This window comes from Watersipora subatra, chromosome 3, assembly GCF_963576615.1.
Source record: "Watersipora subatra chromosome 3, tzWatSuba1.1, whole genome shotgun sequence".
NCBI lineage: Eukaryota > Metazoa > Bryozoa > Gymnolaemata > Cheilostomatida > Watersiporidae > Watersipora > Watersipora subatra.
Window position 1 is genome coordinate 42,748,106 of NC_088710.1, and position 15,087 is coordinate 42,763,192.

The 15,087-nt window shown below is 38.9% G+C and overlaps 1 protein-coding gene across 6 annotated transcripts in view; it reads left to right on the plus strand.

Annotated features, from left to right (window-relative positions):
- The window catches only part of LOC137392310 (unconventional myosin-IXb-like), a 119,468-nt gene that overhangs the window by 70,728 nt on the left and 33,653 nt on the right, over positions 1–15,087 (plus strand). For 4 of the 6 annotated variants that reach the window (XM_068078983.1, XM_068078982.1, XM_068078986.1 and 1 more), the window contains 8 exons: positions 2,263–2,412; positions 3,073–3,332; positions 5,568–5,826; positions 8,028–8,148; positions 8,515–8,538; positions 9,866–10,442; positions 12,522–12,612; positions 14,392–14,496. In XM_068078983.1, the coding sequence (XP_067935084.1) occupies positions 2,263–2,412; positions 3,073–3,332; positions 5,568–5,826; positions 8,028–8,148; positions 8,515–8,538; positions 9,866–10,442; positions 12,522–12,612; positions 14,392–14,496 (1,587 nt within the window). The remainder of the gene's footprint in view (positions 1–2,262; positions 2,413–3,072; positions 3,333–5,567; positions 5,827–8,027; positions 8,149–8,514; positions 8,539–9,865; positions 10,443–12,521; positions 12,613–14,391; positions 14,497–15,087) is intronic. The other 2 variants (XM_068078988.1, XM_068078985.1) reach the window with 2 other exon arrangements.

A 15,087-nucleotide genomic window follows, 5' to 3' on the forward strand; every position in this document is an offset into this window, starting at 1 on the left:
ACAGTTATGGTTTAATTATGGTGAATATTGATGTAAAATGACAAAGTTCCTGTTAGGATAGCGGTACATTTTCAGTTGGTTTTCACAACACAAAAGCCCACTTACTTACTTGCTAGTTTTTAGAATTATTTTTTCCAGGTTGCCTTAGTAAAGGAGTCATCTTTAATATTTTCCTCATAATTTTAGTGTTTTTTTTATCTCAGTCGGCTTAGAAGTGACTGTAGACACTAGGAACAGACCCCACACCTTTTTGAAGTGTTTCTTCGCCGTTGATTTAGTAGAACAACACAAACTAAATGCCTACCCTAGGACACTTATGTATTCGCGGCATCTAACTTTCGCGTTTTCGCGGTGTCATCCTCTCGCGAAAATTAAATGAGCGAAACTGAACTATCAAAACAACGCGCGAAAACGCGAAGTTAAATAGCTTTGTTCATTTATATCCACAATAAAATCGTCATATTAGAAATGCAGGCAATTTTCGTCTGTGGTTGGGATAAATGGGAAATTTCTGGTAAACTCATTATAGCTAATACACCGACTGAGCAGCATGGCAAAGCAAATTAAGATTATATCAGTTTAGTCACCGAATGCGTAACTGATGAGGATGAAAGTCTGGTAGATGAAGCCATAAAACTGCAGAATAATTATTGTAGTGATGAATTTTATTACCAACCAAAAACAATATCAACCCTCATCAGGTCCAACCACATTATCTCTTCCACTGCCAACCATGTACAAATTTGCCACCGGCCTAGTGCTAGCCATTTTACCGAAATTGCCGATATTGCTTCATGATATGTATACAGCATTTTTTCAAGTTCTACTATAATTATCTGTATAATCACGAAAATCAATATTGGCTATTATGTCATCAACAACTAATTAAGTGTTTTATTACTCGCGCGGGGTAGTTAATGAACTCACAGAAAAATGTTCGTTTTTAGATTAGAAATTCTCAAACAAAAGTTTAAAATTGCTTCGTTGTTTTAGGCTGATTTTATAGAGAAATCTTCGGACAACACAGTCAATTTCATAAAACACTTAAAGACCGTGGGTTATGTGGTCAACAAATAATAAAATCAGGTTACCAGACAATTGCTGAGAAAGTCCAAAAATGCGTTTATGGCAGTGGCCCCTAGAAAACGCATAAATGCGTTTATGGCAGCGTAAGGGTTATACAGTTTTGGTTGTGAAGTTGGTTGCTACCTATCTATTTTCTTCTTGGGATTCGAGTGTGAAAGTCACGGCGGGAGGGACCTAGACGTCATTGATAGTCTAAGAAACAAATGGCAGCAAGTGATCAAATTGAATTGCTGATCTCACCCACACATTTCAACCCGTGGTTTACAAATACGAACTATTCCCAAATGGAATTTTTTTCTAATTAGCAAACTGGACCTGAGGAATGTAATCTGTTTTTTCCACTGCATCTATTTTCACATCACTATATTTTCGCACTCATCAGAGCCGCGAAATTAAGTTGCAGCGAAATTTTACTCTGTGTGCTACTCACGAAACTAAATACTAGCGAAATATAAGTGTCCTAGGGTATTGCATATAATTTGTGAACAATTCTTGATAGATTGCCAAGAGGCAGTTACAGCTATAATAGCTCGCTGCTTGAGTCATCGACACGAGTCATCGACACGAGTCATCGTATGATCCATGTGTATTAGATTGTCGAATTGTGAAAGAGTGTCTATGTGGGTTATGCTTATTTTGTTCCTAAGCATGAACGGTCACTGTAGTGTTATATGCCTGCTTACTTCCTTGTTTCAAATACATTTAGAGTTGCTTTCTTACGTTGTCAAGAGGAGAAAAATCCCGAACATTTGATTATAGATCCGTTGTAACCAAAATCATATTTATTTTGGAAGCTAATGTGCTTGCTTATAGAGCAATCACATAGAGCAATGTTTTCAAAGAGAAAAAGGTTTTAGTCAAACCTCTAAACACTTGTTTGTAAGTTGTTGGCCTTTTTGCCTTCCGGCTACCGGAAATGGTAATTTTGTTTCACCCTATGCTCTGTTTAGGTATTTAGAATATACCAAACATCTCATTTTCAAATATTCCACTAATCGCATGGAGTATTACTCTTCTTGGTGTAATTTACATTTATTTTCTTCTCTTTGATGACCTTCACATCACCTTCACTATTTCATTTGCTACATTAGCCTGAATTCCTTTGTCTAATGTTGCCACTCAAATACAAACGATGTTTCATCATCCATCTTTGCTTATTACTGCAGTATTTTGAAGGTATTTCTAAGGGAGACAGTGAAGATGCTACTAGACGATGCACTGCACCACACCCTCATGAGACACATAGTTAGAATGCAGAGTTGGGTGCGTGGGAGAAGTTGTCAGACAAAATATGTAGCGATGAAGAAGGCTACATTGGTAATACAGGTGTGTAAAGTTAAGATTCTGTTTTCATCGTAGCAAGAAATTTAGATCTTTTCACTATAATGAATGTGAATATTTCAATGGTTTGATGAGAGACTCTATCTGCTGATGGAGTACGAGGTCGCTAGTGTTCTTAATAATGACTCTCTGGTTTAGTTGGTATGTTTACAGGAAGTTTCATCTTACGACGATGATTTCTTATATGAAATTTAAGATGGCGCTAATGCAGGGTAGGATAGAACATGGAGTATGATCATTAGGGTGGCAAAAGCTATATAAAAATTTAAAAAGCGTAATGAATCATGAATTTTTACATAGGCCGAACTTTAAAAGCGGTCTTAAAGTTTCTGCTTTAAAAGGCTGCAGTAACTTGTCTGCAGTTCTTGTGAAGTTCTTGTTTTACGAGGTTCCATTCAATTAAGCTTTTAATATTTGGACTTAAATGTCTGCCTTTCTCTTGACAATTGTGTGTTAAGTAGCTGTCATTTGTTTGTCTGGTTGATGATATCCTTAAACTAAACTAAAACTTAAATCAAGATGTCATCGACTCGGGTGTTTGCAATTGTGTCGCAGTCAAATGTCTGTTTGCAAATATTTTTCAAATTTGTTATCAATTTTTGCAGCACAAGTGCTTATACCTACGTAATATTCTGGTCGTTGCAGAAACTACATCGAGGGAATTTGGCAAGGAAGGAGGTAGCGGTATTGCGCTTAGAGGTGGAAAAACGACAACAGGAGTTGGAGGTTGACCGTAGGCGAAGTATGGAGGTGGAAGAAGAGCGGAAACGACAATTAGAAGCCGCTGAAGCTGAAAGGAAACAGAAAGAGGCTCATAAAAAGGAAGTTGCCGAAGTTGCTGCGAGAAAGATTCAGGAGTGGTACAGAGCGAGCAAGGCACTCATGGATGCGAGAATACTAGAGAGGTAGACAACAAGCTGCCATATCGCTATTGCGTTAGCTTGTCACTCAAGCAGTGCGTGAGACTCATTTTTTAAGAGTTTAACCGGTCGATAATTGTATATCCAGTTTAAGAGTGTTCTTTTGTCTTTTTATTCACACTCCAATCTCATCTCAACAGCCCTGTATGTTATACTCTACCCCATGCGTGCTGAGAACATCCCCTGTATGTTATACTCTATCCCATGCGTGCTGAGAACATCCCCTGTATGTTATACTCTATCCCATGCGTGCTGAGAACATCCCCTGTATGTTATACTCTATCCCATGCGTGCTGAGAACATCCCCTGTATGTTATACTCTATCCCATGCGTGCTGAGAACATCCCCTGTATGTTATACTCTATCCCATGCGTGCTGAGAACATCCCCTGTATGTTATACTCTATTCCATGCGTGCTGAGAACATCCCCTGTATGTTATACTCTATCCCATGCGTGCTGAGAACATCCCCATGTATGTTATACTCTATCCCATGCGTGCTGAGAACATCTCCTGTATGTTATACTCTATCCCATGCGTGCTGAGAACATCCCCTGTATGTTATACTCTATCCCATGCGTGCTGAGAACATCCTATTTAATAACTTTGAGCTGCTGTGTTCACTGGAAAGTATTACCATTTGGATGTTAAAACCAAATCATAGTGACAGTACCATGTTTTGGAATTGCTTACTCTTCGCAAGGGATTTTACATCTGTAAAACGCTTAATTGCGATTCAATACGGGTGGAGTCCGGTCTGTGGGATTATTAAAATTAAGCGGTGATCTGGCGTGTTGCGGATATTTATCAAGCAAGTAACTGTTAGATATTATGTCACTTTCTTCTATTTGTATTTGGCTCTGTTCAACACATAACCTCTCTGTTTCCCCCACACCAAGACTCTGTTTATTATTAATAAACAACATGACATGTGATGTTTTATTGCATGGGCAAATTTATCTGGTATGAATTCAAATATGAATATATATACAGTCAAACATGGATAACTCGAACTTCAAGGGACCGAGCAAAAGTGTTCGAATTATCAGAGCATTCAAGTTATCAGAGCAATGTCACAAGTCCATATATTTACTTATTTATTAGTAGATACATGTACATATACAAACTATAATATAAATCAAAAGCACAAATGGCTTGTTTCAAATTAAATGCTTCTAATGTAAAGTTTAAAACGTTTTCATGAAAAAGTATAGAGATTTTTCTATCACTTGAGATTGGTTTGTTGTTTGAGGTGATGTTATTGCCAGGACGTTTTTCAGATTGACATTGGCAAAACTTGATCGTTGTTGAAATGCTCAAAAGAAAAGACATTTTTTTCTTTTGGGGTTTTACCCACGATCAATTTTGCCGTTTTTTCTTGAAGTTTATGCAGATTACCTTACTTTACCTGGGATTCGTTAAGAGCAACACTCCGAGGCAGTTCAATTAGAAGTTTTACGAGGTTTTACGGTACATTCTATATCACTCACGCTTTTTTAATAGATACTTATTGAATGTACACACGTATTCTGTGTTTAGGTCAAACGATGAATAGTTTTTTGTAGCTCAGACAACGTATACGTTTAATTACAACATTTTTTAAGACGTTTTAAACATTCAACATTCCGACGTTGATTGAACACGGAATCAACGTCGGAAAACTATTCATCACGGGCTAGCCGAGTCACGCACTCAAGGATTTTCGCCACGCACATACAAAACAACATGCGATTTTTGTTTTGTATGTGCGTGGCGAAAATTCTTGCGCGCGTGACCCGGTTAGCCCGTGCTATTCATCGTATCGCAGTATAAATCAAATTTCACCAAACTTTTAGAAAAGTCGTTGACAAAAATATTTTGCCGATGGTGGTAATAACGACGCTTATGAATTACGAAAAGATGAAGTTTACCTCTATGGCTTTGAATAAAGTGATTTTCTAAAGCGAAAACAACCGTTTCGGTAGCTGTTGGGCAAAAAAACAGTTCGAATTAACAGTGTTGAGTTCGAGTTATCTATAGCAATTTATCATTACGTGGGAACGGACCAAAGGAAATGTTCGAATTAACCATGTGTTCGAGCTATCCGTGGACGAGTTATCCATGTTTGACTGTATATATATATATATATATATATATATATATATATATATATATATATATAATATGGCTATTGCTTATCTTAGTTTGAACCTTGAAAGCAAAACCCTTCATGTGTTGATAGAGCCAAGAAGCTGAACAAGGAACATGGTGACACGAACTTCTCGCTGCCGGTGGACACTCTTCCTACTACAGACATCGACCAGTTCATGTCTTTAGATGCTGAGGATGAAGCCACATGTAGCCCGAGTGAGACCAAGAGTAGCATGGTCGAAAACTGGCTAGATAGCAAGACACCCAATATTAATGGTCACACCGAATTATGTTCTCAGTCTACCGATCGGCGGAGCATCGGTTCAGGTTCAGCGACTGAAAAACAAAAGGTAGGGTTGCAAAGCTCATTGCCATTTGGTTTCATTGTGGTTTATTAGGGCGAGCGCCCGAGGGCAATCGACAAGCCTATGATTAATTAAATAATGCATGCGCTTTCGGATAGAGATTCTCACCATGAGGATGTTTGAAATATCATCTTCTATCACTATGATGTGGAGCTCTCACCTATCACCTAATATGGCCAGATAGATACCAGAAAGGCTTAGGATAGCACCTTGTTACCCGAGCTAATAGTTTGAACTCTCATGTTCAGCAAGGGATCACCTATAATTGGCTACTAGTATGCTGACGGATTAGCCCTGTTGTAGTGTATATTCTGAAGGTTTTGGGATCATGTGAGGTATAATCAGATGAGGGATCATCATCAGGTATAAATCTCGCTTGTTTTGATCAAATTGAAAACCAAAGGGTGGCGCCATTTAGGGTATCGGTCAAGTAGAGATAATTTGACTGGTTGGGGTCAAGGGAGGTTACCATGCTGTCATTAAAGGTTCTAGCATGGCAGGCTGCTGAATGTTAAACTATGACTACTGGTTGGGGTCAAGGGAGGTTACCATGCTGTTATTATAGGTTCTAGCATGGCAGGCTGCTGAATGTTAAACTATGACTACTGGTTGGGGTCAAGGGAGGTTACCATGCTGTCATTAAAGGTTCTAGCATGGCAGGCTGCTGAATGTTAAACTATGACTACTGGTTGGGGTCAAGGGAGGTTACCATGCTGTCATTAAAGGTTCTAGCATGGCAGGCTCCTGAATGTTAAACTATGACTACTGGTCTGTTGTTCATTTTGGGTGTAAGTTTTAATTAGCGAGTATATGTTTTACGTATAGTGGAGGGATAGTAAGATGGCTTGTTTAGGAGATGCAGCAGGTATATGGTGTTTTGATGTGTATACATGTTAATGTTAGTTCAGACCCTACTCTTAATCAGGTGAGGTCAGCTTAAAGCACATAAATTACATCATTTTTTAATTACATCTTTCAATACATCAGAATCTTGGCTTTCGAATGAGCCTATATTCAATACACAAAGAATAATAGAACTATGAAAAACAGGATGTCAAAAGTATGTCCTGCAAAAAAAACACTTGGTTCAGGTTCTCAAAATGGGATGTCACAATTATTATTTAGTCTTAGGTAGTCGATCCCTTTCGCTGCCATTGAGGCTGCGCTTTTCTGTGACAATCGGTCCTATTAAACCCAGAGAGCGCTAATAATAAATTAGGATTCTAGAATGCGCTAACGCTGACCAATACAAACACATGTTCTGGGTTAATTAATTATGCTTCAATAAATGTACTGTCATTGATAAAGTTAATGAAATCACATCGATTTAATTGTGACCTGCGGTGGCGTCCCTAGGACTACATGTCAATCACACTTTCGCAAGATCACGCAATGCTTGAAACTAATTAGTGTCAGTCAACTCTCAGCATCACAATAAAAAGAGAGGGCTAGTGCATAATATCATCGGGAAAACATAGTATGGTGCTTGGAATCTGAGTTATTTATCATAGAAATAATCTGTACGTGGAGAACTAATGACACTAATTCCTTTGTCATTTTCATTGGTTCTCTGGAGTTGTCCTATCTTCGCCTGACACTAGTGTCATTATCGTAGTTGATGAATATAAGCGGTAAGCAATAAAATAGGCGGTAAGAGCACACAACACTGCATATGAAAATTGTGACGTCACAATTTCCGAGCCTATGCCAGTAAACATTTTTGCGGGAGAGCTCTGGGGAAATCCTATAAACATCAACCAATGTTTGTCTCACCATGGCAAACAAACAATAGCTCATTCGAAAGCCAAGACTGATGTATTGAAATATACGATAAAAAATTATGTAATTTATGTGCTTTAAGTGCAAGTTTTTACAGTAGGGTGGAAATGTATGAAAATGGAATATTTAACTTGGTGATTAGGTATAGCTTTGATTTGATTCATTTCTATTGTAGCTTGAGGAGCTCGTGTACATGTTTGGTTATATCTATTGTGTGGTCTATTGTATAGCCTCTGTATGAATTTAGTTCTCTAAAAGGACATCACTAATTTCTAATTGTCTACTTAGATTTGTACGCTTATTTCCCTATTATTGTGCACAGATAACCTCTATATCAGTATAATGTTGCTATGTGTCAGGTTAACTCATAGTCAGCATGTGTTATAGCTTATAGCTCTATTGAACAGGAGGAGCTGGATGAATTGAAGTCAATTGAAGCCAATGCACAGACAAAACGCTCTAGTGAGCCTGTGACAAGGCGTACGAGCATTACGAGGAAGAGTGCATTCAGGAGGACGAGCACAAGGGGTAACGACTCCTTTTTATTTTATCATTAAACACAGTTGCTCATTCCTTGTCAAATGTTGTTCTTATGTTGTGTTTAAAACAGGTCAGCCTGTTAGGTGTGACTTGTGATGTAACTATGTCATCAGTCTAATGAGCATGCACAAAAAGTTAGCTTCAAACAAACATGTTAGACTTATTTCTTTGACTATAACTCGATATGCGAGCGAATTTGTCTCTCTTGATGACATAATTGGTCAAGGGTAGCAAGTCTACCTTCGGAACTTCTGATGTCTGCTGCCACTTCGGTAACTGGTTTGTTGGTTTTCATTATTGCAGTGAATATCAGCGCCATTCTACACTCACGTGTCTTTTCATTTTATAAAATAGATACAGTTGATGGTCGACAAATAGGTAAGTTGGATACAATACTGTGCATCGTCAGTATGCACGGTATTCTGTCTTCCTCAAGTCCGCTTGACTACCTGTTCAATGCTCTTAGCTTCTTGTAACGAGTCTTCTCTCACATCTATCTTGTTCAAAACTGATGCTCTGTTGAATATGATAATCTGTTCCAAAATTGATCAGCAGCATGTGAGTTTCATGTATTAGCTCTCTCCAGATGTTTGATATGTAATTGCATGTTTAGTTTGATGCAATAACAGTGTTAGTGCTATAACAATAACTGCCTGTTGACTGAACCTGTTGCTCTCGATATAGAGCACCTGCCACCACTTGCCAAGTATCTTTGAATGATCTCAACCAAAGTTTTCTCAAAAACAGTTTTGCAAAAATGTTTGAGATCGGAGGCTGAATCATCCAATCACCAGTATTTCTGACAGATCGGGTCCAAAATTTTATTGAAGTGAAGAGGTTTATGATGGACTAGGAGAGCTTTAGCTGTAATGCTTCGTGAAAAATTTGTTTTTCAAGAGCTTCACTCAATGCCATTCAAGTCAAGTCAGAAATTCACATCTTTATAGAGATTTTGCTTCTGTTAGTCATATGCTAGTCGCTTTTACTGCTGACCTGTTCTCATTGTGCTGTTTCAGTGTCATTGGCAGCACACTCTCTGATTGTCTGATATAGTTGAAACATACATGTAGGTGCTTTCAGATTCCCTTTTCATAGTGAGCTCAAGACTTACGTTTTCAGGCTAAGATGTATGTTAAAACGTATTATTAGGTTCGCTCTCAGGCTGTATTTATTTATTGTGTCAGTCGCATATTTCTTAAAGTGGTATGTATGAGATAACTCCCAGTTTACGGATACGAGTAAGAGGAAACGATTGCTTATTACAGACCTATTTTGTGATTCATATCGTTTTGGTATTTCTCATGGCATTTCCCTCCCCCTAGAGAGAGTGTTGAGAATCTGAAAGTACCTTTAAACTCATGCATGGCAACAATAGCGCGCTATGAGATTTGTTTTGTTGGTTAGAGAATCATTTGAAAAAAATTATTAGAGAAGCCTTCTATAATTTATACCTTTGTTGAGATTCTGAAACATAAAATCTATTTCAGCTGGTTCATTGTCTGCGCAGCAATACTCTCATGCGTTGTAAAGGGTACGAAGTTATTTGTTGACACCTGCTTATTTATTTGGTCAGCTGTATTAGGAAAAATGTGTGCATTATGATGGGATTTGAACAATAATTAGAAGGTTATAGAAACCCTGAACGTTACATATAAGACTACTACAAAGGGTTTGGGAAGCAGTTTATATCATGTTTTCTTCACAGATGAAGACATGATGATACCTGTTGTAACGAAGAGGACTCTGCCTAGTCCATCCACGAGTACCGAAGACTCCGAACTCATATCCCCGACACCCGAGAATCTGCCACTTCCATCTAACAATGGCACAGACAACGAGACCTCCTACCCTATTACTTCTAGTCACAATGCTGAGACTGTTTCTGGCCCAAGTAAGAGCCACATCAGGGCAGCCAGCGATTCAACAGTGTTCCCTAACCACACAGTCGATACCGAGGCAGACTTGTCCAGGTTAAAGCAAAAGTCGATCGATTTTAGCTCGGATAATATATTTTACACACCTACAAGTCGTGTAGAAACTTCTAGTGATAAATCAGGTAGTGTCAGTGAGCCTCCTCTACCAGACATAGTTATTGATCGTAAGTTGCCCAACCATCTGCCTGTGGAATCGACAACCGATGAGTTAGTTAGGGAAAAAAACGATAAGAGCTCAACGGTAGCTAATAGCAAGCCGCCAGCTCGGAGGACCTCTAGTAATGATCCAAACATGCTCAGACGTATTAACTCACGGTCAGATCGCACTCCTGATCTTCTCTCACCACCGTAAGTTTTTCAAGACGATCTCAATCCGCATTTGTCTGTAGGTTATGATCATCGTCAGGAGTAGATTTATTCATAAGTTAGTGCAGTGTAAACTGGATTAACAGTTGTAATGATTGGTTGACCTGAATGTCACTTTGAGATACATATAGGCTTATTATGATAGGAAACTTCAGGTTATGTTATAGCTTGCTGTGACAAGGAAAGTCCAGTTATGTTAAGTCTCATTAGGTTAAGTCAGATCAAATTATGTTGTATCTATGTATAAAAAAGTTATGTTATGGTTGTTGTAATAGATGACAATTCAACGAAAATCTTTTGCTGCCATATTTAAGCTAGCTTTGAGTTTGGGTCATAAATAACAGTCTGTTTTCTGTAAAAATTTATAGTTTAATAACCACAAATGTCCTTATATCCGTACCCTGATAACCACAAATGTACCTTTTCCATACCCTGATAACCACAAGTGTACCTTATATCCGTACCCTGATACCCACAAGTGTACCTTATCCATACCCTGATAATCACAAGTGTACCTTATCCATTCCCTGATAACCACAAGTGTACCTTATCCATACCCTGATACCCACAAGTGTATGTTATCCATACCCTGATAACCACAAGTGTACCTTATCCATACCCTGATAATCACAAGTGTACCTTATCCATACTCTGATAACCACAAGTGTACCTTATCTATACCCTGATAGCCACAAGTGTACCTTATCCATACCCTGATAACCACAAGTGTACCTTATCCATACCCTGATACCCACAAGTGTATCTTATCCATTCCTTGATAATCACAAGGGTACCTTATCCATACCCTGATAACCACAAGTGTGCCTTATATCCGTACCCTGATACCCACAAGTGTACCTTATCCATACCCTGATACCCGTAAGTGTACCTTATCCATACCCTGATGATCACAAGTGTACCTTATTCATACCCTGATAACCACAAGTGTACCTTATCTATACCCTGATGATCACAAGTGTACCTTATCCATACCCTGATAATCACAAGTGTACCTTATCCATACCCTGATAACCACAAGTGTACCTTATCCATACCATGATACCCACAAGTCTACCTTGTCCATATCCTGATAACCACAAGTCTACCTTATCCATACCCTGATAACCACAATTGTACCTTATCCATACCCTGATAATAACAAGTTTACCTTATATCCATACCTTGATAATCGCAAGTGTACTTTATCCATACCCTGATAACCACAAGTGTACCTTATCCATACCCTGATAACCACAAGTGTGACTTATATCAGTACCCTGATACCCACAAGTGTACCTTATCCATACCCTGATAATCACAAGTGTACCTTATCCATACCCTGATAACCACAAGTGTACCTTATCCATACCCTGATAACCACAAGTGTACCTTATCCATACCCTGATAACCACAAGTGTACCTTATCCATACCCTGATACCCACATGTGTATGTTATCCATACCCTGATAACCACAAGTGTACCTTATCCATACCCTGATAATCACAAGTGTACCTTATCCATACCCTGATAACCACAAGTGTACCTTATCCATACCCTGATAACCACAAGTGTACCTTATCTATACCCTGATGATCACAAGTGTACCTTATCCATACCCTGATAATCACAAGTGTACCTTATCCATACCCTGATAACCACAAGTGTACCTTATCCATACCCTGATACCCACAAGTGTATGTTATCCATACCCTGATAACCACAAGTGTACCTTATCCATACCCTGATAATCACAAGTGTACCTTATCCATACCCTGATAACCACAAGTGTACCTTATCCATACCCTGATAACCACAAGTGTACCTTATCCATACCCTGATACCCACAAGTGTATCTTATCCATACCCTGATTTCATCGTAATACTGTTGTTGTGGTTTTTACTCCATATTTCCTCGCTTAGATCTTGAACTTCGCATGGAAGGCCAGACTAACTTTTGGAAGAAGCAACAATGTTTATGCTCGAGCTGTTGAGTTATCTTCTCATGTTGGGACATAATTGATGTTGCGTATATCTTTAGCGTTGTGGTTATGTTGCTGTAGAGACTTGTCATCACCTGGTGACAGCTCGATAACACGGCAGAGCTCGAGGTGCTCATCAGTCGAGGACAATGGAGAACTCAAGTTCACAAGGGTAAGTATTTTCCTTAGCTTAAGTAGATGATTATCAAAGTTTAAAATCTAGAACCCTTGTTCTTTTTAAAATTCAGAAACTGGTCGAAAAATATGTGTCATTCATTAACAGGCACTGTTCGCTATCATATCAGTTAAGCTGCTAATGGCTGTAATCTAACAATGGAAAATCTTTGCGACCAATAAAATTGCACATTCTTTTACTTATGTATCTACATTTAATAACGCTGGTTTTTACGGTATATCGTTTAGAGGAGACAAGGTGTCTAATGAAAGCAAAAATCTTTTTGGGTGTTACCATATTTGTGAGATAAATAACCGACCTTTTTAACATTAATCAAATGTTGAAGTCCATCGACGTAGTCTAATCATTGGTCAATACTTCTCTTTGTTGCTGCCTTCTGGAAAAGTTTTAGTCCTTATTTATCGCTCTATTATGATGATTGTCATTGAACTCATTTTGCTGGCTGCTTAACCCTAGTAACCATACATATCTCTGGTTGAGGGTCGGGTCGCTGCATGGTTCAGCTGTGTCTGCTCTTACTTATAGCATGTGCGCTCTTTAAGCTTCTGTACTTCACTCTTGAAATCTTCTCTAACCCAGTCCAGCGACAGGCAGATGCATGATCGATGCATGATGCGTATCGAAAAATGGACGCACATGCATCGCAAAATATGGTTATTAATTAGAATGAGTGTCTGGGAGAGGGATTAGCATTTAGATTCTAATTTGATATATTGGAAACTTGGGTTCTATGGAAACGTTACCATTTGATTTATTCTGTAAAAACTGCATTTTTGCAGCATTTCTTAAAACGTTTCAGCATAGATTGAAGCCACGTGGTTTGTAGATCTGGTCAATTTACTCGGTTGCTGTGTGTCATATGTCTGCATAACCAGGACCAACAACTGGGATTTGAACCGCTGTACAGTAAGTTGTTAGAACTGGACCTTTGGCTATGGTATAGCCTTAGATTCAACACACATTTTGGCGGGTTGGCTAATCTTGTAACTCCCTTCAGGCACCTGCGGAAGAGGACTCATGGACTTGCGCTCAAAGCCTACCTTCTACCGGATTTAGTAGACAGCTCAGTCTAACTAAGTCCTTGTTCAAGTCCTTCGTAAGCTCTCAGTTTCCTCTAATTATAGTTTCAAAAGCTTTGCACCTCTCAATGGCTCCCCAGAATCTCTCGCCGCACCTCCGCCTGCTCACCAAACTAAGCCTGTAGAATGAAGTGCTGTTGTTGTAACTGTTCATGGCTTGCCTAAGCTTCGCGTGTCTGTAAAACTTTTGACGTGTTTTGTGCAGCTCAAGGTTTTTCTGCCACGAGGATCTCTGACATATTTGATGCTTCGTTGTTCTGCTGACTAAAATTCGTAGAAGCTACTAATAGCTTCCGATCCTCTGAATGTTAGCCTATAACGCGCATTGATGCATTGCGCAGAGGAGCACAATCTAAATGTTAGAAATTGCCTCCTCATGTTCATATGTTGTGTTCTATATGTTGCTATCTGTTCATTCAGCCACCGGTGTTCTTATGAAGCATGCAGTCACTAGATAATTCATACATGATTCACTAGAATCTTCTGTGTGACTCACTGAGTTACTAGTTAGGGCTATAACAGCATTCAACTCATCAGTAAACATCCTAATAACTTGCAAAAGAAGCACGGAGCTTATAAATAAATGAAAAAATCTAATGGCTGAATGCTTCTCACCATCTTCCCCTCACTATTATTAGTTGTTATGTTGGATGTTATTAGTTGTTATGTTTTCTAGACACATGTTTTACGTCAGAATGTTCACGTAAGAAAATCACAATCAGCGGACAATTTAGCTCCAGTCCCAGCTGCTGGTATGACCAGAGAGCATGAAATGAATTTGGTATGTGACCCAAACACCTCTTGCACTTCTACTTCTAGATGGCTTGTAGTTCTAAGGCTACCTCCTTGTTTCTATATTAACATTTCGTCATTTACTCACGGCTTGATTGCATGACCTATTGAACTTTCATTTTAATATATAACAGAGCAGTTACTCGTACAAGTTTACCTAGTCTGGTTTCGTATTGAAGTTTTTCTCTAATGGTGCGTTTACACTGGCCGATTTTGTCACCGATTTTGTCGTGCACAGACAAATTTGATGAGTCGGTGTCGGTAGGTGTGAACAGAAAGATCGGTGTCGGCACCGATCTGAAAGTCGGTGTCGGAGAAACCCAGCAGTGCCCGGTTGCACCGACAAATCGGACGCTCATCAGCCAATCAAAAGCTAGGAGCCTCTGATTAAATGAGCCTAGGCTTTAATGACAGTGCTAAGTTTATGAAACGAAAGGGCTAGGTTTAATGAGAGGCTAGGAGACTGTCATTAAACTTTCCCTCGTTCTCTTTTTAATAGTGAACCAGCATGGCTAGCAACGATGCGAACGCGAGAGTACCAAAAAATCAAGTTAGTTCTTTAATTTAAATTAATTAAAAG